The sequence below is a fragment of the Mytilus californianus genome, unplaced genomic scaffold (assembly GCF_021869535.1).
Source record: "Mytilus californianus isolate M0D057914Y unplaced genomic scaffold, xbMytCali1.0.p SCAF_12, whole genome shotgun sequence".
Lineage (NCBI taxonomy): Eukaryota > Metazoa > Mollusca > Bivalvia > Mytilida > Mytilidae > Mytilus > Mytilus californianus.
Genome location: NW_026262604.1, coordinates 18,810,788 through 18,825,288, shown reverse-complemented (window position 1 = coordinate 18,825,288; position 14,501 = coordinate 18,810,788). Strand labels below are relative to the sequence as shown.

The window sequence follows — 14,501 nt, the reverse complement described above, 5'->3', positions numbered from 1 at the left end:
TTAATATTATTGTAACACTGTCTTCTGGAATGTGATTAAAAAATTGAACATATGACATTTATTTTCAAACTGATGTAAATGTAACTAGTAAACCAATTTTGGTCTGAAACGTTCATTTCGTTCCGAACAACTTTTAAAAGACTGAACAATAGATGATTAGATTAAGATCTATTCAGTCTGTTTTCAGATTGTTAAGTAGCTGCTTTTTACATGAATTATCAACAGAATACTGAATTGTCTAAAATGCTACTGAAGAGTACTGAATTGACTGCAAGCGAATTGTCTGAACAGTACTAATTTACCACAGTGGATAAGTCTTAAAATTGACTGAAAAGCTAAACATGACTGATAATTTATTGATCAGACTTTTCAGACCTTGTTAACTTCAACCCGACCCTTCCAGACTAAAATTAATTTAAAGAAACATACTTTTGAAACAGTTTATTGTGCCAAATCTGTCTGTAAAAACTTTATCTAACATTTTCGTCATATTATCTTTGCTGCATGGAGAGAATTCGTCATTGTGTTGCATATTTCCGTTGATAAATTCCTCGTTCATAATGTAATTCCTTTGTTCTGCATCTACTGCACTGTTATCATACGGAGTACAAAGGTTTCCACTATCATGCTATCAAATTAAATATCATCAAGTTTAAAAAAAAATAAATGAATCATACAACAAAACGGAAGTTTGATACATGTATACCTTGAATAAGTTGAAACATGACGATATCCGTAGACGCAGTTTTTTCTCTATCAAAATCGAATATTTAAGAAAAATACTTTTGAATTATAATTCGAGACCAATCTATCATCTTTTATAATGTAATGCCATTACAAAGCTTATTTCATTATATTCAGTCTGAACAAAAATTAGCTTGGTTTACCAAGGCATATAGAATTTCACAGGATTTATATCAAGATTAAACTAGTCGAGACTGATTACCTGTACTATCTATTTGGCTCTGACCGAAAAATTGTGTCTCAGATACCCGTGTGTTGCAAGGGAGAAACCAGCCTCAAACTAATCTTAGTGTCGTTCGTAGCATATTCGTAAGCAATGACTTGTCGCTACCACTTTGAATCTTTTTAAATAGCTTTTGTATGCGAAACAACCCTTTATCGCAGAAACAGGTGAACATACTTGCTAACCTATTGTATCAATTGGGAGTAATATACTATATATGCATGCACTCGAGATTTGGAATGATGGATTAATTGATTTTACAATGCTCAACCTTCATAAGAAATAAAACGATATGGGGTAAATGTACATAGGACAATATCGCACACAATGCATAGAAAAAATCAAAAAAAAATCAGTGAACAGGGCTTTTATTCCTCTTCTTCATCTTTATAAGCATTTTTTTTCATGCATACTCAGTACGATGTTACGCAAAAAGGAAGACGTGTATAAGTTTTATCACTGGAGGTAAAAAAACGCAAAAAAAAACTACACCGTATCATTAGCTAAATACGTAGCATAACAATGTCCCTTTTCAAAATATCTCAAACTTACTGGTGACCCGAAGCTGTGTCCTACTTGATGAGCAAATGATAATTGTGACATCCGTTGTGTTAGACTATTGTTGTTATTCAGAAGAGTAACAACACCGGTATTAAGTGATTTCATCACTGATAATCCATTTTCTGTGAATGATTTATATTTGTCACATATGCCTCCAGCGGGTTCTGCAAAATATGATTGCAATGCATCAACCAAAACTGATTTGTGCGGAAATTTTTAATGAAGTTCACAAATATTTTATAATCCTGGTTTTTAAATGCATTCCTGGTGACGGCAAACCCAAGAATGAAAACCGCTCCGGCAGTAAAGGTTTTAGATTTAGGTCCTTTAATTAAGGGAAACAATCACGTGTTCGTTGTTTCCTTGCAGCATTCAAGATTAAGAGCAAATTCAGGTGCGAATTCTAATCAATCTTGTTCTAAACTTCTGAGCAAGCAGATAATTGTACTTAGTATGTCAATTATGTGCATAGTAGGACGTCCTATATATTCATATGGGAAACTGTTATATCCGGATGTTAAAATCTCTCGTAAATCCAAAATTGACAGCCTGTATATCACTAGTGATAGAGTTGTTGAGTTTTTATTTGTTCTTTTAAGATATTAGGAATTTTTTTTAGAATTTGATGATGTGAATGATATGTCTGGTATAAGTTAGAATTCTTTACGTTTGCGGATCAGAAACTATAACAATAAAAACCAATTATGCTTTATATTTCTATGAAATACTTGTGTATAAAAAAACAACAAAGGAAAATTAACGTATGTTTAAAATGAAACATGATAACTACCCTACAAAAGACATGTTAAAAACACAATGGACATTCCTATCTACATTATAAACTTATAAATAATTTTCAAAAAAATTTAAGAAGTAGTAGCTAATAACTTACGACCGGAGTATCCCATCCATGCGAAACCTAAGCTGTCATTTGAAAAATCTCTGTATGTGAAGGTATATGCCAGACAGAAATCAGAATAATTAGACTGCGAATGAAGGTTAAGAAAGTTGACGACATCTGTATTGTGATCGCAAAACTTAGATGCTTGGCTGGTTGAACACTTCTCCGTTGTGTCTGTCATTATCTAGGTTAGAAAGCAATGATATTCGCACAAAATTGCTAATTCCAGCTGTATATAAGACATAGTCGGAAAATAAGTTAATGACACACAAAGCCGAATCTTTCCCATGTTCTGAATTGAGTAATTTTATTTATCGAATTTTCAGTCGTTGTCTTTTTAAATTGAAAAAAGTTATTAGCATCGCCTTTGTACTGTAAAGAAGATTTCGACTTTAGTGTAAACAGTGCTTTAAAATCACATCAGAAGAAGATGTTGGTATAATGTACTGATAGTGCATAGGTTTATCTATACGTATATATGTACATCTATTGGAATAGTGAAATTGTTTTATTGCAATTGCATGATCAATTTTTACTCTTGATTTGAAAGGTATAGACGTAAAGAAAGGAGCGGGATAGACCAAAAATACATTGAACACATGTAATTTGAAAAGGACCTGACAACGCTATTACTTAAAGTAAATTAACTAAAAAAACGAACTCCAATGAAAATTCAAAACGGAAAGTCCCTTATAAAATGACAAAATCAAAAGCTCAAACACATCAAACGAATGGAAAATAACTGTCATATTCCTGACTTGTTACAGCCACGTCAAAAGGATTAACCAAAAATGGACGAAAAAGTAAAGGTTATTAACATTAAAAAAGAAAAAGAAAAAGAACACTATTACACGTAATATAGATAAAGGCAACAGTAGTATACCGCTGTTCGAAATTCATAAATCGATTGAGAAAAAACAAATCCGGGTTACAAACTAAAACTGAGGGAAACACATCAACTATAAGAGGAGAACAACGACACAACAGAAACACTAAAATGCAACACACACAGAAACGAACTATAAGATAACAATAGCCATTTTCCTGACTTGGTACAGGACATTGAAAGAAAAAATGGTGGGTTGAACCTGGTTTTGTGGCAAGCCAAACCTCCCGCTTTTATGGCAATGTTAAATATATCACTAAAATGGCAACAGTACATGACAGGATTACAATACAAATAAACGGAAGAACATACAGGACAGAAAAACACACAAATAAACAATACGACAAGCTAATACAAAATCACAAATCTGTCCGTCTTTCTTTTGGTATCAACATCAAAGAAAACAAAGAAAATTTACCATCATTATACTGGATACCAAAACTTCACAAAACTCCATATAAAGAACGATACATAGCTGGGTCATCAAAATGTTCGACTAAACATCTTTCTAAACTACTGACTACTATTCTTTCTACAGTTAAAGATGGGCTTCAAAAATATTGTGATGAGATATATTCTACCAGTGGTGTTAACCAGATGTGGATTCTCAAAAATTCGAAAGATCTACTGCTTAATCTTCGATCACAATCTTTGCAATTTTGCAGCAACATAGAGACTTTTGATTTTTTTACGCTTTACACTACTATTCCCCATGCTCAGTTGAAAGATCGACTTCACCATCTCGTGAACGGAGCTTTTTCGATAAAAATGGGAATCGTGGATACAAATTGCTTGTTTTGGGTTACAATAATTCATATTTTGTGAAGAACCACACCGAATCTACCAGAAAATATACTGAAGATGATATTATCAAAATGTTGGACTTTTTGATCGACAATATATTTGTTGAGTTTGGATGATTTATATTTCAACAGACAGTCGGTATTCCAATGGGTACTAATTGTGCACCCCTACTGGCCGATTTGTTTTTGTACTCGTATGAAGCAGAATTCATTCAGAACCTTCTAAAAGACAAAAAGAAAAAGCACCTTGCGAAATTCTTTAATTTTACTTTCCGATATATTGATGATGTCATATCATTGAATAACCCATATTTCAGCCAATACTTGCATCTCATATATCCCAGTGAACTTGAAATTAAGGATACTACTGATACTAGAAGGACTGCTTCATACCTTGATCTTTTCCTCAATATTGACACAGATGGACGACTTCAAACGAAAATCTATGATAAACGGGATGATTTCAACTTCCCAATTATCAATTTCCCATTTCTCAGCAGTAACATACCATCTGCCCCTTCGTATGGTGTTTACATATCTCAGTTGATACGTTATGCTCGTGCATGTTCACGCTATACGGACTTCATATACAGGAGTGTGCTCCTAACGCAGAAACTGCTCCAACAAAGTTATGAGGAGGACAAATTAAAAATGACACTCCGTAAATTTTACGGACACCATCACGAATTGGTCGATCCATACGATGTGTCTTTGTCCAAACTAACTAAGGACATTTTTACCACGTGTTAGATTGTGGTTTGACATTACATCGTCTGATCTTTTAATTACCGAACGTGACTTATTCCCGATTGTGACTGTTTTGCTGAGTGTGAATTCGCATTGCTATAAGACGTGTCACGGTACCTTTCTATCCAAAACTCATGTATTTAGTTTTGATGTTATATTTGTTATTCTCATCAGATTTTGTCAAATGTCTTATCGTTTGTAGTTGTAAATCTTATTTTTTTCTGTTGTATTCGTGTGTCATGGTAAAGATTATTAATCACCCTGTTCGTTAATTAGATTTTAGTTTGGGTCAACTAAATTTATACGATATATTTGGTTTACAGTTTGATTTAGAAGAAACACCGAAATAGCTAGATAATACTATTAATTATCTTATTACTACCACATTTTATATTAAATAGTATTGTAAATTTCATTGTTATTAATAAATGTTATATGAGTATTATAACCAATCTTGAATTCTATCCTTATTCTATCCTATTTTGGGGAAATTTCAGAAATTCAAATGTGACATCACCATTTTTTAGCGTTGATCGCTTTGGCTAACTTGGCTGTGAATTTTTATGTGCTGGTTTATGTTGATTTATGTATCCGTTTTTATTCTGTAGTTAGTCACCACTTCGGTGTTATCATGTATATCTTTTATATAGTCATTTTTATAAATTTACTGTTTACCATTTCCCTCAGTTTTAGTTTGTAACCCGGATTTGTTTTTATCTCTATCGATTTATGAGTTTCGAACAGCGGTATACTACTGTTGCCTTTATTTACAAAAGTATGAATTATTCTTAATACTAAGGATTTTCTTATCCCAGACATATAACCTTAGCCGTATTTGGCACAACTTTTTGGAACTTTTGGTCCTCAATGCTCTTCAACTTTGTACTTGTGTTGGCTTTCATACTTTTTTATCTGAGCGTCACTGGTTAGTCTTGTGTGGACGAAACGCGCGTCTTGCGTATCAAATTTTAAACCTGGTACCTTTTGTTAGCTTTTATTTGTATGTTTCTCTGTCCTATATGTTCTCCCATTTATTTGTATTGTAGTCCTGTCATGTAATGTTGTCATTTCAATGTTATATTTAACATTGCCATAAAAGCGGGAGGTTTGGCTAGCCACAAAACCAGGTTCAACCCACCATTTTTTCCTTACAATGTCCTGTACTAAGTCAGGAAAATGGCCATTGTTATATTATAGTTCGTTTCTGTGTGTGTTACATTTGAATGTTGTGTGTCTGTTGTGTCGTTGTTCTCCTCTTATATTTGATGTGTTTCCCTCAGTTTTAGTTTGTAACCCGGATTTGTTTTTTCTCAATCGATTTATGAATTTCGAACAGCGGTATACTACTGTTGCCTTTATTTAATAGCTATTAAAGGTACCAGGCTTATAATTTAATACGCCAGACGCATGTTTCGTCTACACAAGACTCACCAGTGACGCTCAGGTCAAAATAGCAAACAAAGACAAACAAAGATGAAGAGCATTGATGACCCAAAATTCCAAAAAGTTGTGCCAAATATTGCTAAGGTTATCTTCCTGGGATAAGAAAATCCTTAGTATTTAGAATAATTCATATAGATTCATATAGATGATACACGTCAGTACAAAAAATCTATACTTCAAGACCATCATGTCTAAATTGTGAAGTTGATACGGAATATATATCAACAAGTTCGTTGTTATCTTCCGAAACTATATTAAGAAAATGGACAAGACGTTCTGTGACAAAACCCTGGTCCATCAACTTATTAGTCAGATACCAATGACGTTTTATAAAGTCTGAGTAGCTCTGAATACCGAATGAATTTGGAAATGTACATCCCATATACAGGTGAAGTTGGTCTATTGCTGCTAAGGTGGAAACAAATTTGTAATTTTAAAATTAAAATCGTCTCGTGTGTCATAGATTCTGCTACTGAGTTGACCGCTTATGTCAAATTCGAAGTCAAGTCCGAGACATAAATCTAAAAATGAGGCGGGAAAGCCGTGACTGTTGTTTCTTTGATTTTTAATTCTGTAATATATATTAATGGAACCCAATCAGAACAGTTTCGATTATTAATGGAAAGAACATTATCAATATTTCTGAATGTGAAATTAAATGATTTAGCTTCTTTGATTTTCTTGTATTTAACTTGAAAAATGACTGATAATAAACTCATCATAGATACCAGGATTGAAATTTTTTATATGCGTCAGACGCGCGTTTTGTCTACAGAAGACTCATCGAAAGAGCTCTGAATCATATGAAAATAAGATGAGGATGGCAAGGAGAGGCGTAAGTATCGTTCCAATAGGAATGCCGACAATTTGTTGAAAACGTCTACCTTCAAATTCAACAAATATTTTGTAAAAATAATAAAATTGATGAACTCAGATGCTCTAGAAGGGTAAATAATTACTTCTCCATCATATTGGTTATGTAATATTCAGTGATGTCAAATTCGAGAAAAGAGGACTGGATAGAAGTTACAACAATTGCAACTTATCCATGATAATCTCTTACACAGATATTCCATAACGGTCAACAATCTCGTAATGGCGTCCGTAAAACGTTTGAAGGGATGACCTCAACTTGATTATTTTGAACCCTTGGTTAAATGTCTTCCTGGTTAGCAACGATCATGATAAGACACAAGCTCCGAAAATCGTATCAACTTGGTATATATACTCCATGTGCAGGCGCTGATGGAACGATGCTTCATAGAAATGGAAGTTATGAATATAAGTAATTAAGAAAACGTTCGGTACCAAATTTAGTCCAAACCCCACAACACCAACAAACTTTTCTTCCACGTCACCATCTCTTAAAATACGTCCTTTACTTTACACAACAGTAAAGTTTATATCATAGCACTCACCTTAATCTTTTGTATTTTAAATCTTACTCCACTGTAACTTATACTGTTATCATAAGTTCTAAACACCGTATTAGCATAGATAGTATTGATGGCATCAACATGAGTATTAAACAGTCCAATAATGTCATTCATGGCTAATACTTCATTCTAAAATTAAAAAAAATGATATTCAATATCTTTTATAATTCCATGAACAGATTATATCGTTATCCTATTCCTTTTGTGTATGTACACATTCCCCATTTCCATTCTCAATTTTAAACAGTAAAAGAGAAACATCTAAGGAAGTACTATAAGATATTTGTAATTTCTATTCTGAATTTTATGTTTAACCTTTCATTTTGAAAATGATAAACATTTAATATACTAATGATGTTTTTAATTATGTTTTGGTTGGTTTGTATGATTTTTTTGTTTTTTTCTTGTTTTTTGTTATTTTTTTTTTTTTTTTTTATTTCATGTCAATAAAGGGCTTTGTTATAATATAAACAAGAACGACAGGTAATAGCTATATTTTCTTTTAAATGTCTTGTTTATTTAATTTTGATAACTTTTTCCTTAGTTTAAACATTGTAACACATTCAACGGGATACGGGATATGCAAGTAAGAGATTTAGTCAATACAAATTTAACTTTAATCTACTTATTATTTATTATTAATTTAATTATGATTCGCGGGAGTTACGAATGATTTTGCAATGAAGGATTTTCGCTACTCTGTTTCAAAATAATATGATTTTGTAAAAGACTGTTATACATTGATAGTACATAGGTAAAGGAACTGAAAACGCAGAAAAAAATGCACTGTTTAGAGACATAAACCATTGGAAGCTTGGCGGGAAACGATTTTCTAGTTTTTCATACATTTAACAAAGACTACGAAATAAAAACAGAGAATTTATAAGATTTTCAAACATGACTTTTACAACTATATGGTTATAAAATAATAAAACGAAAAGTAGGGGTTAGCGTGCAATTTCTTTTGACACTTCATGGATAAAACCAGAGTATTCCGAGTATCTGGTAAAAATTTACAAATGGATCAAATATTCTTAAATAAAATACAGAATACACTTGTCTTACTCAGGCGGTGCATGTGTTTTATCCATCCTGAGTAAACGTAAACAGAACAAAATGTATAAGAATTCCGAAGGCCTCAAAAAGATAATACATACGTTATAAGCTGAATTTATTTGATTGAATAACATTGGGTCTGCTTGTAAGTAGAGAAAACACGTATTTTTGTTAACTAATGTTTCCCTTTTGTGTCTGTTGTGAATGCCATTGCTGTGGTTTAGCTCTGGATTTTTCCTTTCTCTGTTATAATAAGACTGCAAAATACAAATATAATCAAATATATAATAAAAAGTACTATTTCTTGTAGTTTCAAAATATGTTTTAAATAAATTTGAAATCTTATGTTGATGTGTGTCACAGAAATCATTAAGTTTACACATGTAGCTAACAATTTGTTTAATTTTGTATTTAATCGTGGACAAATGATAACTACTAAAATTAGTCCGAGAATACTCTGACTGCGTTATTTTGACTTGCTGGACCATTGGACATTAGATTTAAATCCTCATAGAAAAACATGAATATTTGAGACAGATACATTAGCCGGAAAGATTCTATTTCGAAATTGTAATCGATTCGTTTTGAGTATATAATCATTCATCATTAGATTCCATGTCCATTTCCAATCACGAAAATGTACAATTAATACCCACAAATGAAAGCTTCACTACAACGACAACGTACTTGCAAGTAAGGGATGCGTTGCTTTGAAAGATGTTCTTATTTCTGTCATTGGTGTAATGCCGTCATATTATGTATTAGTTTCGAACCAAGTTGGGCTTAAGAGCACAATCGTGACACAGACGGCACAATAACCAATACAGTGTTACTTAAAGTAAGATTTTCTATTTAAAATAAACTTGTTGGTTCCGAAAGGTTTTTTTTAATTAATATTACCATTTCGTCTGTGTTTGTAAAACCGGACCTAACAACGTTCTGCATCCACTGATTCGCTTTATTGTTCCAAGAAGAGGCTACTTCAATGTCTGATTCTTTTTGAAACCTGCATAAAAATCTAAATCACTATGATGCGTCTTAACGACATGATTGCCTTCGGTTGAATGATCGAACGATTCCGTTTATTATGTAACAGATCTTCGAACAAAACTCTACACTCTCAAATTTGAACACAAAAAAACAGCGCAGTCCATACGGACAATATCGTTGGTAAAAAAAAATTCAGGAAAGAACGAGAGAATGTCATCCGAAATTAAATGATATTTCTGCCTATAATTAATCATTATACACTTGTTAAGCATTTTTAAAATTAACAGAATATTGCTACTAGTATTTGTAAGTCACTCCGGCGAAATTTAATTTGTCATTCGCCTTTTTTTACGAAGCAACCTTTTTTTTAGTATCCAGAGTATTAGTATTGTAAAAGTTAGGTGAATAGTAGAATAAATCTTTTGAGTGACATGTAAAAGGGTCCAGAAGAGGAATCATTAGTTTCTGTTTTCTTTAAAGTTTGGGGGTGTTTTGTTATCTGTGAAACGTATTCTTATTCGGTCAAATGTTAATGACAAAATGATTTCATTATTACGTTAATCTTTAAATCAATGCATGATTTCCTTATTCTGTACATCGTTGATATCTGTATTATTATATTGTTACTTAATTCTTTTATTTTCCCACAAAATTATTCTTTATACATTTACATCCTACTTTTCTCTATTCATTATTTTTTGGTCATCATTCTCTATTCTGTAACCCCTTCCATACCCTCATGTTAATAGTTTTGATCGTTTATTTAAGAAAACAAATATAACACAATAGTTTGTAGAAGATCATATTACGCTAACACAATGTAATTATGCAATATTTTTCTTTGTGTATTTTAATCTAATATTCTATTACGTTATTTGATATAACAAAATTGTATCCTCATAAAGTCTTGATTTTATATGTAATCTACATAAAGCCCCCGTCACACTAGACCAAGTCAACGAAGATCCCATTACGATTTACAAAAAAGGATCGCGGTCAGATCGTGATATTGTCGACTTGACCATTCAATGTTTCATAGTTTTCACGTTCATTTCACGACCTTGGTATGATTTTGATAAGATCCTGCTACGATTCCGCTACGACAGTATGACGTTCTAGTTACGATCTTGTCACGCTCTTGCTACGTCTGGAAAGAACTTAACACGACCTTCCCGATCGCATAACTATCTCAATACAAGTCTACTTCGATCGAACCACGACTCTACTACTTTGTCAAAGCACTCTAGAATATGGCTTCATTAAAAAGATTCTCAACCCAAATGCGTCGTCACCCAAGATGAAGTTCGGCATGTTCAGGTCGTAATTAGGTAAGGGATCTGAATCTGGAAATGTATAGTCTTATCTTCAAACCACTACTTTAATTCCGGCTAGTTGTAAATTATTGAATCTTTCTACAACGAAAAAGAAGGCTTGTCTGTAATCGGTTAATCAATTAGGTTTTAAGTTGTGCATTTCCTTTTAACGATTCTTGTATTATTTCGCTTATCAGAATCAAAAAAAGGAGAATACGAAAAGAATTAGAAGTCCGATTTACCGATGTCAGAAATTAATAGAAGAGCTGCAAATCAAAAGACGCGCGGTTTTCTTTCTTATCACTTACTGATTTTGTTCATAGATGAATTTATTGTTGATGACATATATTTGGTTATGTTTGTTAAAATTCACTTCCGTCAATGTAATGTTGACCTCTGATTGTCTTTTGGTTTCATTTCGTTGGGTGGCATCTGTCTAAATGACTTATACCTAACATGCCCTATTTAATTCATATTTCAAATGGTCAAAATATGTGTATGTACCTTTGCATATCTGAAACAATATCCTCCTGTTTATAAATAACAGAATGTGCTTTGGGATCCTCTTTAAATATACCAATAAATCTTTTGGCTGGTTCTATGTAATATGTCGTTTCCTGTGGAATTTTGATCGATCCATTGAAATATCCTTCCAAAATGTATCCATATACTCGACTGCCTTTATATCCTAAAATAAAACAAATTATTTGGTAAATAATAGAAATGGCCAAAAGATCGCTCAGACAAATTCAAATAAAGGCAAAAGTAGTATCCTGCTGTACAATAGTCATCAATCGATTTAACTGAAACAAATCCGGGTCACACAACCAAAACTGAGGGAAACACCTCGATTATAATAGGATCCAAAACGGAACAACAAAAACACTGAACTGCTACAAACACAAACGCCAACATACAAAGCAACGGACTATGTCATAACCACTTTCATATTCCTGACTTGCTACAAGACATTTTAAGAAAACATTATGGGAAGACCTGGTTTTGTGGCTAACCAAACCTGCGCTTATATGGCAATGTTAAAAATACCGACAAAGCGTTATCTAGTTCGATCTATTTTTTAATAATAGCAATGATCCTCATTATCAGCAGCTTCTTAAGTAGAAACATTATTGTTATTGCTGTTGTTTGTATTGTTGTTGTTGTTGTTGTTTGTTTGTTTGTTTGTTGTTTGTGTTGTTGCTGTTTCTAAATAACAGACAACAGTAGTTAACAGATGTTAAAAACTATCAAATATATTTATAATTAACAATCGAGATAAGTGAAGTCCTTATGATAACCAAACCCCATCCGGCCTCATAATACACATCAAATATTGAAGCTAGTGCATTGGATTGTCCGAGTTATTTTGGGTCGGATTCATATTCCGTTATGTACATCATCGGGTAGTTCTTTAACTGTTTTAAGTTTCATCAGTATCTGTTAAACACATATTAGTTTGCTTTAAAAGGCAAATGGGGAGATAGACGGACAGGTGGAAGGACGGACAGACAAGATACCTCCATTTATCACACAGGAAAACATTTTGTAAGCAAATCAGACCCTTGATATAACATGAGCACAATAAAGCTGTTCAAACTGTTTGCAAACATCTAACATCAATCAATCATATCTTTTTCTTTCTGTTCTCATATTTTTACACATTTCTTTTATACCTTTCACATGTCCAACATATATATGTGATGTATCTGAAGGACCAGTAATCTCTAATGCTGCATCTTTACTAAATACAGACTCATCTGGCTCCAAAACGACGATAAAATCTCTGAAAAAAATGAAAACCACACTTTATAGATTTCAGGCGTCCGAAGTGCTTTTTTGCATCTACCTTCACCAGGAAGGCCCAAAGCCGACTATTTGAAAACCATTAACAGTATCGATGGTTTTTTTTTTCTGCACCGGATCCGCATTTCGCCAATAAATGCCTCTTCAGTGATGTTAGATGCCAAAATATTTAGCAATCCAACACTTATTAAACATATGAGGTCTTATAAACCAAAAAGGACAAAAATTATAGCCGTTGAAACCTATCTATGCATTTAGTATTTAGATAAAAATTTTCAAAACCGTATTTATTACACCTGTTGTCCTATTTAACCATATTAATGGCCATGATCGATAATATATTCAGTGATCTTTCCATAGTTACTGTTAACTTTATCGTTTTATTTTTTTCTAATTTGCCACCGATAAAGAAAACTTATCTGATGGATTAAAAAAATATTAAATTCGTCATATGATAATAATTCGTGATTAATCTTTATTACCTTGCTTTCTATTTTCCTATCTTATGTTATTTCAGAAGAGATAACGATAGTTATATGTTAACTCAGTCGATATTGAGTATATCTTTATATTTTTATTTGGATTAACTTTAAAATGAACAATGACAATACATACCGTTGAAATGCATTGAAAGCAAACTGGAACGGTTCATTGGTGGGGGATCGCTTGGAAAGTAAATCCAAACAATGCAAGTCTTTAGTACTGTATTCTAACTCTTCATAATGTTTTATAAATCTTCCCAAGGACTTTGCATCTGGAAATACAATGATACAGGATTTCACAAATAAAATAGTATTTCTCATATTGGTGGTCGTAATTCATAGAATATTTCGTACTTTAAACTAAACTAACAGTACAATAAGCACAAATTAGAGTAAAAAGTACAAAAACCAAAACAAACCCATTGATTCGAATCATAGATCATTCATCTTTAGATCGTCATCGTCATCAAAAAGAAGGAAAGCTAACATAGTATATTGATGTGTTTATCTGTATTTATCCACATTTTCTAGAAAAAAATAAATAATTACCTGTATTTATACAGATAAAATGCATGCATTTTAGAAATAAGTATATCCATTGGTATTTCATGTTCCCAGTTTCCACTTTTTCTGAAACAAAATACTTCCTTTTCATTAATACAAGAAAAGGAATGTTGTCCACCTTTTAACAAAAGATTTATGGTTATAAACAAAAAGGGAGGGTAGACAAGTTTGTATCTTTTTACGTTTTGTAATATGAGGCAGATCTACCTGTGGAAAAGTGTGTTTATGTAGGCATTCAAAAAATATAGTATCATAAGTTTTTGTTTAATGTAAATTTAGAAAACAATGGCGGAAATCTACGTAAACATGTAGATATCCAGTTACCTTCAATTGACAACTTATGCAGTAAACGAAGACATTTTGTTTATACCATTTAATCGTGGTAAAATGTTTTATGGTAAATACAAAAAAATATAAGACTAGTATGATAAATTGTAGTTAAATAAAGAAATGAGATAAAATCCATCCTAAAGCGTAGTATGCTGTAGTAGTAATACGTTTCTATCTTGACTTGGTGTTTAACTTCATTGTGTATATCCTGCGTTAAGA

At 32.3% G+C, this 14,501-nt stretch overlaps 1 protein-coding gene across 1 annotated transcript; it reads right to left on the bottom strand.

Annotated features, from left to right (window-relative positions):
- Positions 1-415: 415 nt before the first annotated feature.
- Positions 416-14,208, bottom strand: LOC127722321 (disintegrin and metalloproteinase domain-containing protein 10-like). The gene is made up of 10 exons (XM_052229208.1): positions 13,938-14,208; positions 13,522-13,660; positions 12,777-12,886; positions 11,608-11,791; positions 9,701-9,806; positions 8,902-9,057; positions 7,727-7,873; positions 2,421-2,613; positions 1,520-1,692; positions 416-628 (listed from the first exon to the last, which is right to left on the bottom strand). Exons 1-10 carry the CDS (start codon positions 14,041-14,043, stop codon positions 416-418), a joined length of 1,527 nt encoding a protein of 508 aa, XP_052085168.1. The 5' UTR covers positions 14,044-14,208.
- Between the last annotated feature and the right edge of the window lie 293 nt (positions 14,209-14,501).

Bases quoted from the DNA above. Each gene is read 5' to 3' on its own strand.
- LOC127722321 (XM_052229208.1), bottom strand. From the start codon at position 14,043: ATGAAAAGGAAGTATTTTGTTTCAGAAAAAGTGGAAACTGGGAACATG. The intron at 2,614-7,726 runs GTGAGTGCTATG...TTTCTAACCTAG, and splicing joins TTAAAATACAAAAGATTAAG to ATAATGACAGACACAACGGA. The intron at 1,693-2,420 runs GTAAGTTATTAG...CATATTTTGCAG, and splicing joins ATGGATGGGATACTCCGGTC to AACCCGCTGGAGGCATATGT.